General features: G+C 46.3%; 1 protein-coding gene across 1 annotated transcript in view; it reads left to right on the top strand.

Moving 5' to 3' along the window:
• The first annotated feature begins 2,575 nt into the window (after nucleotides 1-2,575).
• Nucleotides 2,576-14,831, top strand: part of CCDC60 (coiled-coil domain containing 60) — a 158,942-nt gene continuing 146,686 nt past the window's right edge. The window contains exons 1-2 of the mRNA XM_087857159.1: nucleotides 2,576-2,599; nucleotides 6,240-6,329. Of these exons, the coding sequence (XP_087713285.1) occupies nucleotides 2,576-2,599; nucleotides 6,240-6,329 (114 nt within the window). The remainder of the gene's footprint in view (nucleotides 2,600-6,239; nucleotides 6,330-14,831) is intronic.

Here is a 14,831-nt window from a genome sequence, read left to right as displayed (position 1 = left end):
TGTCATTTAACCTGCTAATGGTCATGTAAGTTCAGTGATTTGGTTTTTATTCTTCATCATAAGGAAATTGAAGCTTGTATAAGTTAAGAAACTTGCCCAGGGTCACCCAGCTAACATACAGGATTGAAAATCAGGATTTAAACTCAGTTCTGTTTGGCTTAAATGAATGTTTATAACTTATGTAAAACAGCAGCTTACAAACAGGATGTGTGGCAGGGGTTCCTACCCCCTACGCGTGTGTTAGAATCATCTGGGAACTTTATTTTTATTTAATTGAAAATTCAGTGATGCCTAATATTTAATTTTAAGTCACTAACTCTGCAGAGCTGTGCTGAGTCTCCCTCTATTATCCTAAAACCTCAGTGCAATCCTGCTAGCCCCAGGCCTGGGAAAGTCACATTTTTAAGGGCATAAATAAATTGGGGTGAAGAGGGAAGTGAAACCGAAGAAGATGCGTGATATACTTGTTTTGTGGGGCTGCTGGAACAAATTATCACAAAATGAGCAGATTAAAACAACAGAAACTGATTCTCTCGAAGAAGTTCTGGAACTTGAAGTCCAGAATCAAAGCACTGACAAGGACGTGCTTCCTCCAAAGGCGCTACTTCCTTGCCTCTCTCCTAGCTTCTGGTTGTTGCTGGTAATCCATGCTGTTCCTTGGCATGCAGAGGCATCCCCACATCTCTACCCTCATTGTCACGTGGTGTTCACCTTGTGTGTCTTCTGTCTCTATGTTCAAATTTCCTTCCACTTCTAAGAACGCCAGCCATGGGATGAGGGCCCACCCTAATCCAGTAGGGCGTCACCCTACCTTGATTAGACTTGCAAAGACTTATTCCAATTAAGGTCACATTTACAGGCACTGAGGTTTAGGACCTGAACGCATCTTTTGAGGGGGACACAATTCTATCCATACAGGTAGGAAGCACATACTGAACAGGAAATTGTAGGTGACTTGAGAATCCATGGGAATACCTGGCAGGGGAGGGTTTTCCTACCCAGAATAGGGGTGGGAGAAGTCTTCTGTAGATGTTAAATAAAACAAAGCTTCTCCCCAAAGGCTAGAGAGTAGTCTTCCAGGTGGCTTGGGAAGCCCAGTTGCCTTGGCAGGGCTTGCAGATATGACCCCAGGTCGTTCTGCTGAACTGCACACACACACATCCCTCTTTAAATGAAAGAGCATCCAGACCTTGTGACAGAGTGCTGAAGTCAATCGCTGAGTCAGTCATCAAACCTGGGTTGGTCTCAGGCAATCTCTAACAGTGAGCTAAATCCCACGAGCTTCGATTTCCACCTTTGTAAAATGGGACTAATCATTCCATAATTTCAACCTGTCCTGCAGCCCAGGATGCTATGAGATGGAGAGCATTATTCATGGAGGAAGCCTGGGCCACATCCTAGAATCCAGTGCGGGGGAATTCACTAAGAAGATTCCTGGAGGCCACACTACTTCCCACACAACTGCGCCTGCTATACCAAAGCAAAGAAAGAAAGAGGGAGAGGAACATAAACACGGCATTTTCTTCTCCTCATTTACAAAGATCCATCCTTCCCGGGGTGCAGTTTGGAGGACAAGGCAGGAAAGGCCTCTGGGATCACAGACCTCTCAAGGGTCTACGTAGCAAGCAGGAACTCTTCTTTAATCTGACGGAGTACGGGAGTCCTCGGCGGTGGTGCAAATACACGTTAGCCAGTGGTCTCTCATCCTGGCAGCAATTCATCAATAGATTGCCAGCTACCAGGTGTCAGGGGAGCCCCAAGTTTTCCTTTTGCCTTGGGCCCCATAACTTGTAAATCCAGTGCTGGCATTTCAGTAGAAACACCCAGAAGGAATTCTCTGGGTGCTAGCTGCAACACAGAAAAGTATATTAAAGATATTCAGAAAACGATGACTTTTCCAATAGGTTTTTAATGCCAAACATATGTACTCCTCGCCGAAATTCGAGTGTTTAGCAGATTCTGAGATTTCACTTCAACTACCCCAGCTGGCGTCCAACACATTCCAGTTTTTCTTCTACTTGATACGTCTATTTTTAATCCCTTCAGATGCCTTTCTTTTTGGCAAATTGGGAGGAGAGAGTGCCTGTCGCTCTGCGTCTTTCAGTTCGTATTTTGCATAAATCAGCCAGGAATTAAGAATTAAACAATCACTTCATATCTTAGTTGTCAAATATTTCACTGTTGGGAGATACATTTGCACATCTGAAAACATGCTGGCCTCTCCGTACGTCAGGGATGTGGAGAATATATAAAGAAACTCACTGGGATACCGAAGAGAACAACAGCAGGAAAGTGATTGGGGGCCAGGTAGTCAAAGAAGGTAGCAACGTCCACGTAACTAGATGACGGGGAGGGCCCGACCTCCCTGGTTATTCCAGTCAACATTGGACCCAGAACAAGAGTTTGGATAGAAGGGGTTTCCTTGGGGGGCCATCCAAGCAGTACCTCAAGGGAGTGGGGAAACGAAACAGGGAAAAGGAAGAAGCCAGTGCTGGGTCATCTCTGAACAGGCAACTGCTACCGGCAAGTCAGTCCTGAAGGAGACCTCTGGGGGAGTATAGAACACACTCCAGAGATGTCCTACCCCAGGGGCCAGCAGGTGAGGTGTTAACCACAAACTCCTGCTCGTCATTACTTTCTGTCTACTCCTGTGGGTGTTAACTTCTTAAGTGTCCAGGCTGCTTAGTTCAAAGAGAACACAGGCTTATGGCCCTGTGGTTCCCAAAGGAGGCACCGAGGCCCCCAGGGGGCCACCGAACATTCACAAGAGAGGATCGGGATATTTTAAATATTCGAGGGAAACAAAGTGACATCTATCCAACACTGCGTGAGCTATCAAGGTGAAGGAGCTCAGTGGTATGGGTTGATTTGTCCCCCCCCAACCTCACACTCATATGTTGAAGTCTTAACCCCCAGTACCATAGAATGTGACCTTATTTGATTGAATACCTCTAATGCTGGGGAGCTCATTCTCTCCCTATGGAACATACCCCTTCTTTTTTTTTTTTTTTTTTTGAAAGATTTTATTTATTTATTTGACAGAGATAGAGACAGCCAGCGAGAGAGGGAACACAAGCAGGGGGAGTGGGAGAGGAAGAAGCAGGCTCATAGCGGAGGAGCCTGATGTGGGGCTCGATCCCACAACGCCGGGACCACGCCCTGAGCCAAAGGCAGACGCCTAACCACTGTGCGACCCAGGCGCCCCTGGAACATACCCCTTCTTAAACAGAAAAGGAAATAGCATGCCTCGAGCCTTTACTGGGTACTAGGCTCTATACATTTATGATTTCACCTAGTGCTCCCACCTGTATAAAGTGGGCATGACCATTACTATTTATCTATGTGTTGAAATTGAGACTGGAGAGAGAAAATCCCTCGACCAGGATCTCATTACCAATAAATGGCAGAGCCACAATTTGAACACATGTCTTTTCAATTCCAGAGCCTTTTCTACTTGCAAATGTTACATGGCTTTGACAGGTGGGTATTAATAACAAAAGAAATAAGAGCTGACATTTACTGAGCTCTCCCTTTTTGCTAGGCCTGGTGCTTCACATGGATTATCCGTTTGGTTTTCCTCATAGTTCTATAAGATTATCACTGAGGCTGCTTTGCGGCCAAGTCAGTCTGGTCCCAGAGCTTATGCCTTTTATTTATTTATAAAAATGTTATCTATTTATTTTAGAGAGAGAGAGAGAGCAAGCGAGCAAGCAGGAGGAGGGACAGAGGGAGAGAGAGAATCTCGAGCAGTCGAGCACAGAGCCCAACGTGGGGCTCAATCCCATGACCTAGAGATCACAGATCTCACAGCTTAACCGACTGAGCCACCCAGGCTTATGCCTTTTAAATAGTACTCTGCTGTGTATTTCCTTCTTCCTCTTCTTTGGACGCATACAGAGCTAGCCGAGTCCTTCTTCTCCAAGCCTGCCCCTCAGAGCTGTATCAAGACAGCCCTTTATCTTTCTGTTCAGAGCTGAACATTTTTCGTCCTGTCTCACTTTCTCAACTGAACTCATCCCCAGCCCCATCTACTGAACGTGGTTCAGTTTATCTGCATCTTTCTGGAAGCACCTTCTGATTGCTTAATGCTGCCCACAAAGGAAGCAGGAGGACCAAAACTTCTGTGAAAAGGACGGTCAGACTCAGCCTTCAGACAATGGTGAAAAAATTATGACTTCCAAGCATCAGCGTCTGGAGCTGTGTGGTGGGGCATTTTGTATTCAATGGAGGGTCATCTTGCAGCGGATGCCTTCTAAAGAGAAACTGAGGTCATCGTGTGGCCATGATGATATCATAATCCTCAGCAGCTCAACATTTAGAGATAAAACATGAATCAGATTGATTCCATGTGAAATAATGCCAAGGATAAAGTATGCAAATCAGAACATGTGCAATAAATCTTCCACAATTTGAGAACCTATCCCATAGGGTTACTGGAAGGATTAAATAAATTAATGTATGGAAAGGGCTTAGAGCACCTGGCACGGAAAGAGTGATCAATAAATATTAGTATTAATATCAGCTGTGAAATGAACACTGCCAGTAAAAATGAGTACTTCTTTCTGGGCGTGGGATGTCAGAAAATAATAATAGTTGCCACTAGGATTCCTTGCGTGCTCAGCCTTTACATACATTATCTGTTTTAATCCTTGACAACCTGTGGAAAAGTTATTTTCCCCATTTTAAATATATGGAAGCCAAGGCTCAGCAAAGTTAGGCATCTTATCCTGGGTCATGCAGCTAAATGGTTAAGAACTTGGGTTTTAGGGGCGCCTGGGTGGCACAGCGGTTGGGCGCCTGCCTTCGGCTCAGGGCGTGATCCCGGCATTATGGATCGAGCCCCACATCAGGCTCCTCTGCTATGAGCCTGCTTCTTCCTCTCCCACTCCCCCTGCTTGTGTTCCCTCTCTCGCTGGCTATCTCTGTCAAATAAATAAATAAAATCTTTAAAAAAAAAAAAAAGAACTTGGGTTTTAGACTGAAACAGGTCTGGCTTTTTTTTTTTTTTTTAAGATTTATTTATTTATTTTGGAGCCAGTGAGGGAGTGCAGGGGGGAGGGGCAGAGGCAGACGGAGAGAGAATCTCAAGCAAACTCCCCACTGAGCACTGAGTGCAGAGTGTGAGGGGCTCCACGTGGGGCTCAATCCCACCATCCCGAGATCACGACCTGATCCAGCACTCAACCGACTACCCAGGTGCCCCAAACAGGTCTGGTTTTGAATCCCAACTCAGGAGCTTTCTGTGTGACCTGAAGCATGTCATTCAATTTCTCTGTGCCTCCATCTCCTAGTCTGCTAAACAAGCTAATAAAATACTTAAGGATGTGCTGTGGGGAGTGAGTCAATATATGTAAAATACTCAGAGCAATGTCTAGCACATTCTAAATACTCATTAGATGTAGATATGTATGTGGGGGGGGGCTTTGAAGTATGCATAGGAGTTTGGCAGGTGGAAAGAGGAGAGAAATATGCACCTCAAGTTAAAGTAATTGTGGAGCTAAAGTCACACATTTAGCTACCAAACCTAAGGCACAAGAAATCACTAGTGGGTTAGTGGCAGGACAGAGCAGTTTGGAAGAAAGGAGTTGCTTGTAGTTAGGCAGAGAGAAAAGGTCAAGGTCCTCAGGTCTAAGGGGAGAATCTACCGGAGTTTGCAGAATGTGGCAACATAGTCCCTAGCTCCCAGCCACCTTCCCAGCTGCTCCACAGAATTTGAGACCCCGCCCCCACCAATCGCAGCCAATGAGGAAGCCCTCCATAGCGTCTCGTTGCCAGGCAACTAGCACTTGGCCCCTGCCTGGCAGTTAACCCGCTTTCTCTACCTGGCAGTGGAAACCTGGGTCCCTTACAGTAGGGGTCTGGGGGCCCCTCTGAGGGCCCCCTTCAGATTTTGTCAGTGGAGTTTTTTTGTTGTTCATATTTTATTTTCATTTATAGGAGAGAAAGATAACACCTTCCAAAGAGGGGAAAGCTCGTGAAAGTTTGTAACTTTCTAAACACTGAAGAATTCCAGGCTCACCTGATTCCACCCGCTCTGGACTTCTTTATCCTGTTTGTGGGAAACCCAGATGACTTGCTTCCCTTACTCCTGGGTCAGAAGCATCTCTGGAGCCCATGTAATTGGCTTTAGGAATCAGGAAGAAATTGCTGGAGCCTCTCACACTAGTGGCTGCTGAAGTAGAAGATTCTGGAAAAAACCCTCTTTGAGGGGCCCTGGCTATGCCTGAGGAATTTCCAAGATAACCAAGATACCAGCCACCAAGAAGATGCAGCGTGCCCCCAACTCGGGGGCCCCCAGGCACTTTCAGGTCTCAGAACGTCTAACACAGGTAGGTTTCCTCTCTCTGCCGAAACCAGTCATGTTTTCAAGACCAAATTATATAGAAATTAGCCTTCAGGCCAACAAGGGACAAGGGAAGAGAGGAGTCATGGTGTAATTAAATTGTCGAGACACATCCCTGTTGCTATCAGTGGTTGGTTTCTTGTAAAGAATGAAAACGCCAGGCAGAACACTGAGCTGGGCCATCCTATTAGCCAGTAATTCCGAAATGATAGAATAAATCAGCAGTGACACTGCAGAACATCAGGAAAAAAATTAAGATGAATTGTAGGTTTGCCACTGCAGAAATTATTTTCGGAGATCCACTAGGCTCGAGGTATGGGCACATCCTGTCTCATATGGAAAGACTGCAGAGTCAAACCTTTGGCTGTGAAGCCTGACTCTGCTACTTGCCAACTATTGATATAAGACAAGTTGCTTAGCATCCCCGAGCCTTTCTTTCCTCGTGTCTGCAAAGTGAGACCAGGAAGATCCAGGAAGTGTTGGGACTAAGGAAGCTATGGAAATTGGTTAGCAGGATGCTAACACTTGATAGTGTGTATATGTGACATAAAATTCTGTTGTTGCTTTGGGGAGCCTGGGTGGCTCAGTCGGTTAAGCCTCTGCCTTCGGCTCGGGTCATGATCCCAGGGTCCTGGGATCGAGCCCTGCATTGGGCTCCCTGCTCAGTGGGTTGGCAGGGAGCCTGCTTCTCCCTCTCCTCCCCACTTGTGTGCTCTCTCTCTCTTTCTCCCTAGCTCTGTCACTATCCCTGTCTCTCTCTCTCTAATAAATAATATTTTTTAAAAAAACAGAGAAAAATCATTAGTATGTACTTAATGACCATAGTCAAGTGTTTCTGTTAAATGATCATAACTGGGTAGGCCAGTTCTGTCTTTGTTAAGTGTGTCTTTGTTATTGTATCTGCACACCCATATGTCACCACTGATTGGCCAAGGTAGGGGAACGTGGTAGAGAGGGTCACAGGCAACCCCAGCCCACTGTGGCGTATCTTAGGGCTCAGAGTCCTGCCCAAGAAAGGAGGGCCTGGGGGAGAAGTCAGTGCACAAAGGAGAGCTTAAAACTCATCCATGGTTCCCTGGTAGTCCAAAGTGTTCCTGAGCTTCTCCCTTCTAAGAATTAACACATCTGTACCCATCCCTCACTGTTCAGCTGTCTTAGTGAGCTCACTCTGCAAGATACAGTCTTCCTGTATGTCCTTTCATCTCAAAATGCTACACAGAAGTGAGTTCCATCTGGAGCAGTCCCCTCTGGGACTGAACTTCCTTAGCAGTGGGGGGAGAGAATGAGGAGTGAGGTGGGCTTTTTGGAAGCAGAGGGGAGTGTGAGAGCATGGGCAGTGGACCCAAACAGCCTCGTTTGAACCCTGGATCTGCCCCCTTAGTAGCCCTGTGACCTTGGGCAATTTGCAGAACATCTCTGCTTCTGTGTTACCATCTGTCAAAGGGGGAATCTCATTGTGCCTTCTCTTGACACATAGCGAACACTCCCTAGAATTTAGTTACATTGTTATTTCATCCATTTAGCAAACATTTATTGAACCCCTGTTAACGGGCTAAACACTTGCTCTTGTAACAAATGGGACTTGATTTTTAAAATTTCATGATCTATAGTGTGTATGTTTGGGAGGTGAAGTGAAGGATAAGAAATAGATAATTATAACGCAGAGTGAAAAGCATCGTTGGGTATCGTGAGAATTCAGAGGACAGCTAACTTGTCTGCATGTGTGTATGTGTGTGTCAGATTTGCAGAGGGAAGAACCCATGTACCTAAGTAAATGCAGTAGTTTTCCATCTTGGGATAGAAAGATGAAGAAACTAGAGGAAGGTACAGAGGTTGAAATGGCCATATCTTTCCTGGGAAGAGGGCTGGTGGAACTCAGGAAGGTCAAGAAAAGAGAAGGAGGTTTCTAGGGAACTGTTGGATAAACTAAGACTTCAGGCACAAAAGCTTCATTGAAATCCCCTTGCCCCTGCCCCACTTTCTAGGAAATAATGAAGACTCTAGGGTGTCACTGGCTCACATCTGAATTATCACGCCTTTAGAAACTGCAACTTTTTAGAGCTACTGTAAAGCCCTGGTTAACCTAAACAAGGCTAACTAGAAAGTAACAAACCACAAGAAAATCAACTTCTGGTGTCAGACCAAATCAAACCAGTAATAATTGCAGCGATGTTAATAACAATGGTAACAGTCAGTGCCTCTTGAGTATTTACCACCAGCTCCATCTTTCAGAACCCTCTACCACACTTCAAGGGGAGCTGTTACCTCCTCACAAGATAGACGGCAACATGGAGGCCCAGGGAGAACAGATCCCTTATCCAAGGACACTGGCCAGCAGGGAACAGATCTGAACTCGGATCTGTCGGTCTCCAGGGTTCAAGTGCTCCCTGCCTCCCCATGCTATACAAGTACTGAGAGAGAGGTTAGCTTGCACCACAGGGGGATAGAAAAAGAAGGTCACTGGCCAGGCACTAGCTTCAAATCACTTTCGGGTTTATTGGGGGGCAGGGGGGCTGCCACATAGAGGATGACAAATGCCAGGCAGCCAGGTAAGCATCCACTGAGGAGTGATTTAGGAAGGAGCTGGATTCTCAGAGGAGAAGGGTGAGGCCACGCTGGGCTGCATGGTAATACCACCGACTATGGGTCCACCATGCCCTAGTGTAATGACACGTGGGGAACCCCCAAAAGGGCCCTGAAGCCCTCTGAAGCTAGGCATTTTCCTTTCACAGGATGAAAGGTGCTACATGATAACTAATGTTGCAGTGGCACCCTGCCTTGTACCATCTTCACGGAGTTTTTTAAAAACATGAATAATATATGCAAATCCTCCGCTGGAATGTCTTTTGTTGAGGAAACCTTGTAGCTCCCCCCCCCCCATGTTGGGCTCCCTAATCTTTGAGGGAGTTCCTTTACCCTTTGTTTCCCAAGGAAGCAAAAGAGAAGACTAATGGGATTAGCCAAGGGGAAGGGAGGGGAGCAGGGCATGTGCAGATTACTGGGGATACATTTTCTTCCTTGAAAGGGGCTAAAAAAGGAGAGGCACTTAGCACACACACACACACACCCCTCCATGTTCTGGAATGGAAATACAGAAATGGCATTTGGCAAAAACTATAAAGCTGTGGAATCCTTTAGACAAGCTCTGTCTCTTGGTGCCTGAAGTTTCTACCACGCTGTCATGAAACACCCAGAGAGAAAAGAAGCATCCCTAATTTGGGCAGAACCGGAGACACCCAGAATTCATACTCGGCACTCTGTTCATATCCTAGCTTAGTGATTTAAAGAGAAGATTCTTCAGCAAACGACATGAGTTCAAACCCCAACTTTGCCACTTATCAGGTTTTGTGGCCTTGAGCAAATGAGTTACCTGAGCCTCAGTTTCCACATCTGTGAAACGGGCATATCACATTTAATCTAATTTAAGACATCTTCCATTTAAAGATGCGTCATTATTTTTTTTTGTGCCACTAAGAAAACTCTGATTAAACTATAACCTACTTTCGATTATAAGATATGCCCCAGTTTCAGAGATGCTAAATGTGGAAAGAAAACGTGCATCTTAGAATAGATGAAACAGCTAAAAATGCTCCCCTGTCGTAGGGTGTTGTGGGGATTAGATGAGCTGATATGGGTAAAGCTCTTAGAACAGAGCCTGGCACAGAGTAATACTATGAACTGTTAGCCAGTATGGCTTTGTTTAATCCTCTCTCGACTCTGTGATAGAGGTGTTCTTATTAACCCCCTTTAGCACCTGGGTAGACTGAGGCTGAAGAGCTCCAAGGTCTATTCTCTGCCAAAGAGGGGAGAAGGGGGCAAATTAAGCAGAATCTCAGGTATAGAGAAGACCTTGGCCTGAGCATCTCTGCCCCCTCCCCCACCCTCCAGCTTCCACCCCTGTCCCCACCCCCACCCCCACCCCTGTGATGAGAACAGAAATGCCCAGAGAAGGCCTCAGGAGTCCAGCCCCAGTGTACACCCAGTTGGGCTGCCTGGAATCAGAAAAGGAGAACAGAGGTATTTTAGAAAGAGATCCCCCAACAAGAGAAACCTGGACTCTCAGCATAAGACGTTCCTAGCCACAAACATGTGATGATTTTCCTTCTTGTCCAGATAGGAGAAATGGTAGCCTCACGAAGTAAGTGGTGAGTCACCGCATCTTTGTTGGAAGTGGGCTCAGCACTGGGTGATTTCTCTGGCCTCTAATCACAGAAACCACGCCCCCTGCCCTGAATCACTGATTATACCCGGGGTGGGGGTGGGGGGGATAAAAGCTCTCCGGACCACTTGAGATTCAATTGTGAAGAATGCTGCCAGCTGCACCTTCATTTTTATACGACTCATGACTTAGGCCAGGGAAATAGCAACCAGTCCTTTTCTCTCTCCAAGGGATTCTTCTGGCTCCATTGTTAACTGCCTGAGACAATTGCGGAATTCAAGTTGCTTTTGTTTTGTTGTTTTTCTTTCTGCCCGGATGCTCTGGACTGGTAATGCCTGCCTTGGTGAATCGTGCTGTGTCTAATTGCAGGTCCATGTGACAGTGAGCTCCCCTCCATGATAAATTGCGGGGAAGGTGCGTGTTCATTACCTCTTGACACGGGAAGAGCGATAGGCACTTTCTTTATGCTGGACAAAGTGAAGCAAGCTCTTTGTCTCTGTTGCAAAGAGGCAGCTGCTCTGCATGGGGAAGTGGTGGGGGCAGTAGAGGAAACACATCAAAGAGTCTAATGGATGTGATATAAGCTTAGTGACTAGGGAGGAGCTCCGTCTTTGAGGTCATACAAAGGTGGGTTCAAATCCCCTCTTTGACAGTCTCTAGTAGGACATTCTGTGAAATGGGTTGAATTATAATCAGGTCTACTACATCAAAGTTTTGGAAGGATTCAATGAAATCACGCATGTGAAATACTGAGCACAATATCAGAACACAGTTAACCACCCCCCCCCCCCGGCCGCTGCCCCCCCCCCCACTCCCATAAGTGATGGCGGTAATTATTACCAGTGCTCCTTGTTCTCGGACTAGACGGGAGTGTCACTGTCACCAGTATGAACATGTGTCAGCCCAGATATGAAGTCTGGAGGAGGCGGAGTGTTAACTGCAAAGTCACACAGTGGGGCCCATCATTAGTGAGGCCAAGTCCCGGCTTAAGGGTGGAAGGGAAGAAGTGGGTCGAAGGATATTTTTTAGAACTGGCCTAAGAGTAGATGTGCATGTAGGATGGTGTACCTTGCAGGAGAAAGTTCCTTCTGGTAGCGGAAATGCTTGACCCAGTTGAAAACCCTAGTTGTAGAAAAGGGGTTGCCCCTATCCTAATTTGAGCTTCTTGGATTTAACTCTCAGTCCATTTCCATCATTCATGTTTGAATCCCATGAAGAACCATAATGAAATGAGAAAAAAGGAAAACTCTATGTATCAATTAGGATCATTTTTGGCTATAAGTAAGAGAAAAACTGAAAAGCAGCGACATAAACAAATATGAATTCATTTTCCTCATACAAGAAATCTGGAGGTGAATGCCTGCTGGTATTGGTTCAGAAGCTTGCCAGTGTAGGAATGGGTAAGTCTTTTTCTCTCATGGTCATAGAATGGCTGCCCCAGCGCCAGGCATCACATTCATATCCCAGCAAAAAGAGGAGAAAGTGGAGAGTGTGAGCTTTGTTTGTCCCTTTTATGAGACAAATGAAGGCTTTCCAAGAACTTTCCTATTTCTTCTTACATTTCATTTGCCAGAATAGTGTTGCCTGCCTTTTCTAACTGCAAGAACGCCTAGGAAAGTGTGTATCTAGCATGAGTGTGGGAAGCAAGGGCAAAGGAGAGACGAAAGTATGGGAGATAGGTATCGGATGGAGTTATCAGCAGTGACTGTGAATCACAAATGATTTCCCAAAAACTCAGATACTGGGTGTCCGAAGCAAGCTGGTGACTGTGGGGCTCTGGGGCCCGGGGAAGGGCAGAGGCCCTCGATGGAAGCATTCAGTCCTTCAACGAATATTTGTGTGTGCCAACCATGATGCTAGGTGTTGGGGATACAGAAGTAAAAAAAGATAATCACACGGGGCACCCTTCTGGAAACTCTGAAAAAATATAGACAGGGATAACAGGAAGAGAGAGAGCTGAGAGAGTGGAATGTGTGCCATCTTTATTCCTATGACCCCCCATCTGGTTCCACCATTTGGGGGAGGGGAGCTTGAAGAAACTCAGGTTAGACAAGCCTTTGCATGACTGTGGAAGGAGCCCTGTCCTTGACCCCCTTTCGGCAATGCCACAGCCACCAAATCCTCAGCTGGGAGCTGTGAAATTCAGAAGCTGCAGAATCTGTGCGGGGTTCGGTGGCAAGTAAGCACTTACAGACGATCTGACAGAAGCCAATTAAACCTTTCTTGGAGTGAATAAACCAACATATTTTTCTCAGAGATCTTTCTGACAGCTAACTTCAAAATCATAATGGTTGGTAGTGGGATACCTTCTATCATGAGATGGGGGCATTTTCCCCTTCTTAATTCCTGTGTTCAAACTCTGTTGAGAAAATTTCTTGCGGGGCTCAATTTTGATAGAATGCCTTTCTGCCTAAATTGGAATTTATGCAATCGGTAGTTTTATTTAATAACTCGAAAATTAGCCACGTCTGGCAACCCGCTTGCAAAGCCTGGAAATGCCTCGGGGTTTCTGGGTTTCACAGAGGGAGAAGATTATACTGCTGGGATGGTTTCTGGGATGGGTTCAGCATTGTCAGGGCTTCAAAGGGTCCATGGTGGGCTGTAGCTCAGTGGTAGAAAAGACAGGGAATAATGCCCCATAGTGGCCTGGGACATGGGCAGGTGTATATTTAACACCTACCATGACAGATTTGGGGGGCAGGGTCCTTCTCTCAAGGAACCCACAATTCCATTGGAGAAAAAATTCATAAATATCCATGACTCACGACAGCAAATAAGAAGTACCAGAAAGAAAAGCAAAAAACCCATAAAGGAGCTTGGAGGTAGAAAGAAGTTCTTGGCACTTTCCACGGGAAGACATGCACAGTGAAGACTTCCAGTCTGAATCCTCAATGTTGGCTAGATGTAGCTTGACGTGGTTCGAGACACTGAACCAAAGCTAGAACTTATTTTCTAACAGGGGAGGGAGTGGGGCAGAGGACTACCACGCACCCCCAGACAGCACGTTCTTTCCTGGAACCCCGTCTGACAAAATGCTGTCCCACAGAGCTCCAGTAGATAAACCGTTCCATACTCTCCCTCTTCATACAGTTACCCAAGTTTCTATCCCAGGGGGTTGTCAAGTTACAGAGGATTCTGCTCCATGGATTCTCATTAAAGCCTTTAATAAGCAGAAAGGGCCAATGTGTTACTTCTTTCAAGGCTTTGAATTTCGGCAGGGTAGGATTTCTCGATCTTGGCACTATTGACATTTTGGGCGATGAGCTGTCCTGTGCTTTGGAGAATGCTGAGCAGCGTGCCTACTCTCTGTCCATTAGACATCAGTAGCAGCCCCGTCCCCAAGTTGTGACAATCAAACTTGTGTTCGGATCTTGCCGGATGACCCCTAGGGGACAAGATCATCCCCGGTAGAGAACCTTGACAGTGGGGGACTACTACAGTCCTCAACACCTTGCCCCAATTGAATGCTCATCTGATGGTGAGATATTTACCATTTCAATAAATGACGCTGTTCTGTACTCAACTGTTTGGGCAGGAACCTAAACTTTCTTTTTGACCCCTCCCTCCCCGTCAACCCTTAGGTCTAACCAGCTGCCTCAGGGCAGGAGTTCAGTAGGACACTGCCTCCTTCCCCAAGGTTGCTATCAGGTCCACAGTACCACTGTCTGTAGCCTGGACTATTCCGCCGGCCCCCTAACTGCCCACATTACCTTCAATTTGACCTTCTTCCAACCCATTCTCTTCCAATGCAAGTAGGATATTGTCATTCCCCTGAATAGAACAATTAAATGGCCCTCCATTGCCCTCAAAATGAAGATTAATATCTTTAATGAGGTTTAAAAGGCTCTGCAGGATCGGGTCCTTGCCAACTTCGCCTGCCTCATCTCTCATTACTCGGCCCCTACTCGGAAGCCAAAGTGGTTTTTGAATATGTCATGCTCTCTGTCTTCTTCCTCCTTCTGAAACAGCCCCTGCCCTTGTTCCTCTGGGTTTCCATAGCAAGATGTTTCCAGAGCTCTGGACAGTTGGTGGGATGGGCATAGCTGGCTTCCAATCCCAGCTCTCCCACTACCTGGTCAAATCACTTAACCTCTCTAGTTTCTTCATGTTCATCTGCAGAACCAAGAAATCGAACCTCAGAGTTTTGGGGTTCTGTCCTTGCCATGCGACTCTAGAGAGCAAAGAACGGCCATCACTTCCTGAGCATCTGTCGTGTATCAGGCGCTCTGCATACACTATTAAAATAACCCCTCACGCCATGGGCAGGCGCAGTCGTTTACAGAGACAAGGAAACCGAGGTGTGGAGAGGTTCTGTAACTTCCCCCGAGA

This window comes from Ursus americanus, chromosome 30, assembly GCF_024610735.1.
Source record: "Ursus americanus isolate L20-20 chromosome 30, mUrsAme1.1.p, whole genome shotgun sequence".
Classification (NCBI taxonomy): Eukaryota; Metazoa; Chordata; class Mammalia; order Carnivora; family Ursidae; genus Ursus; species Ursus americanus.
The sequence above is the reverse complement of the archived record's forward strand: the minus strand, read 5'-3'. Positions and strand labels throughout refer to the sequence as shown.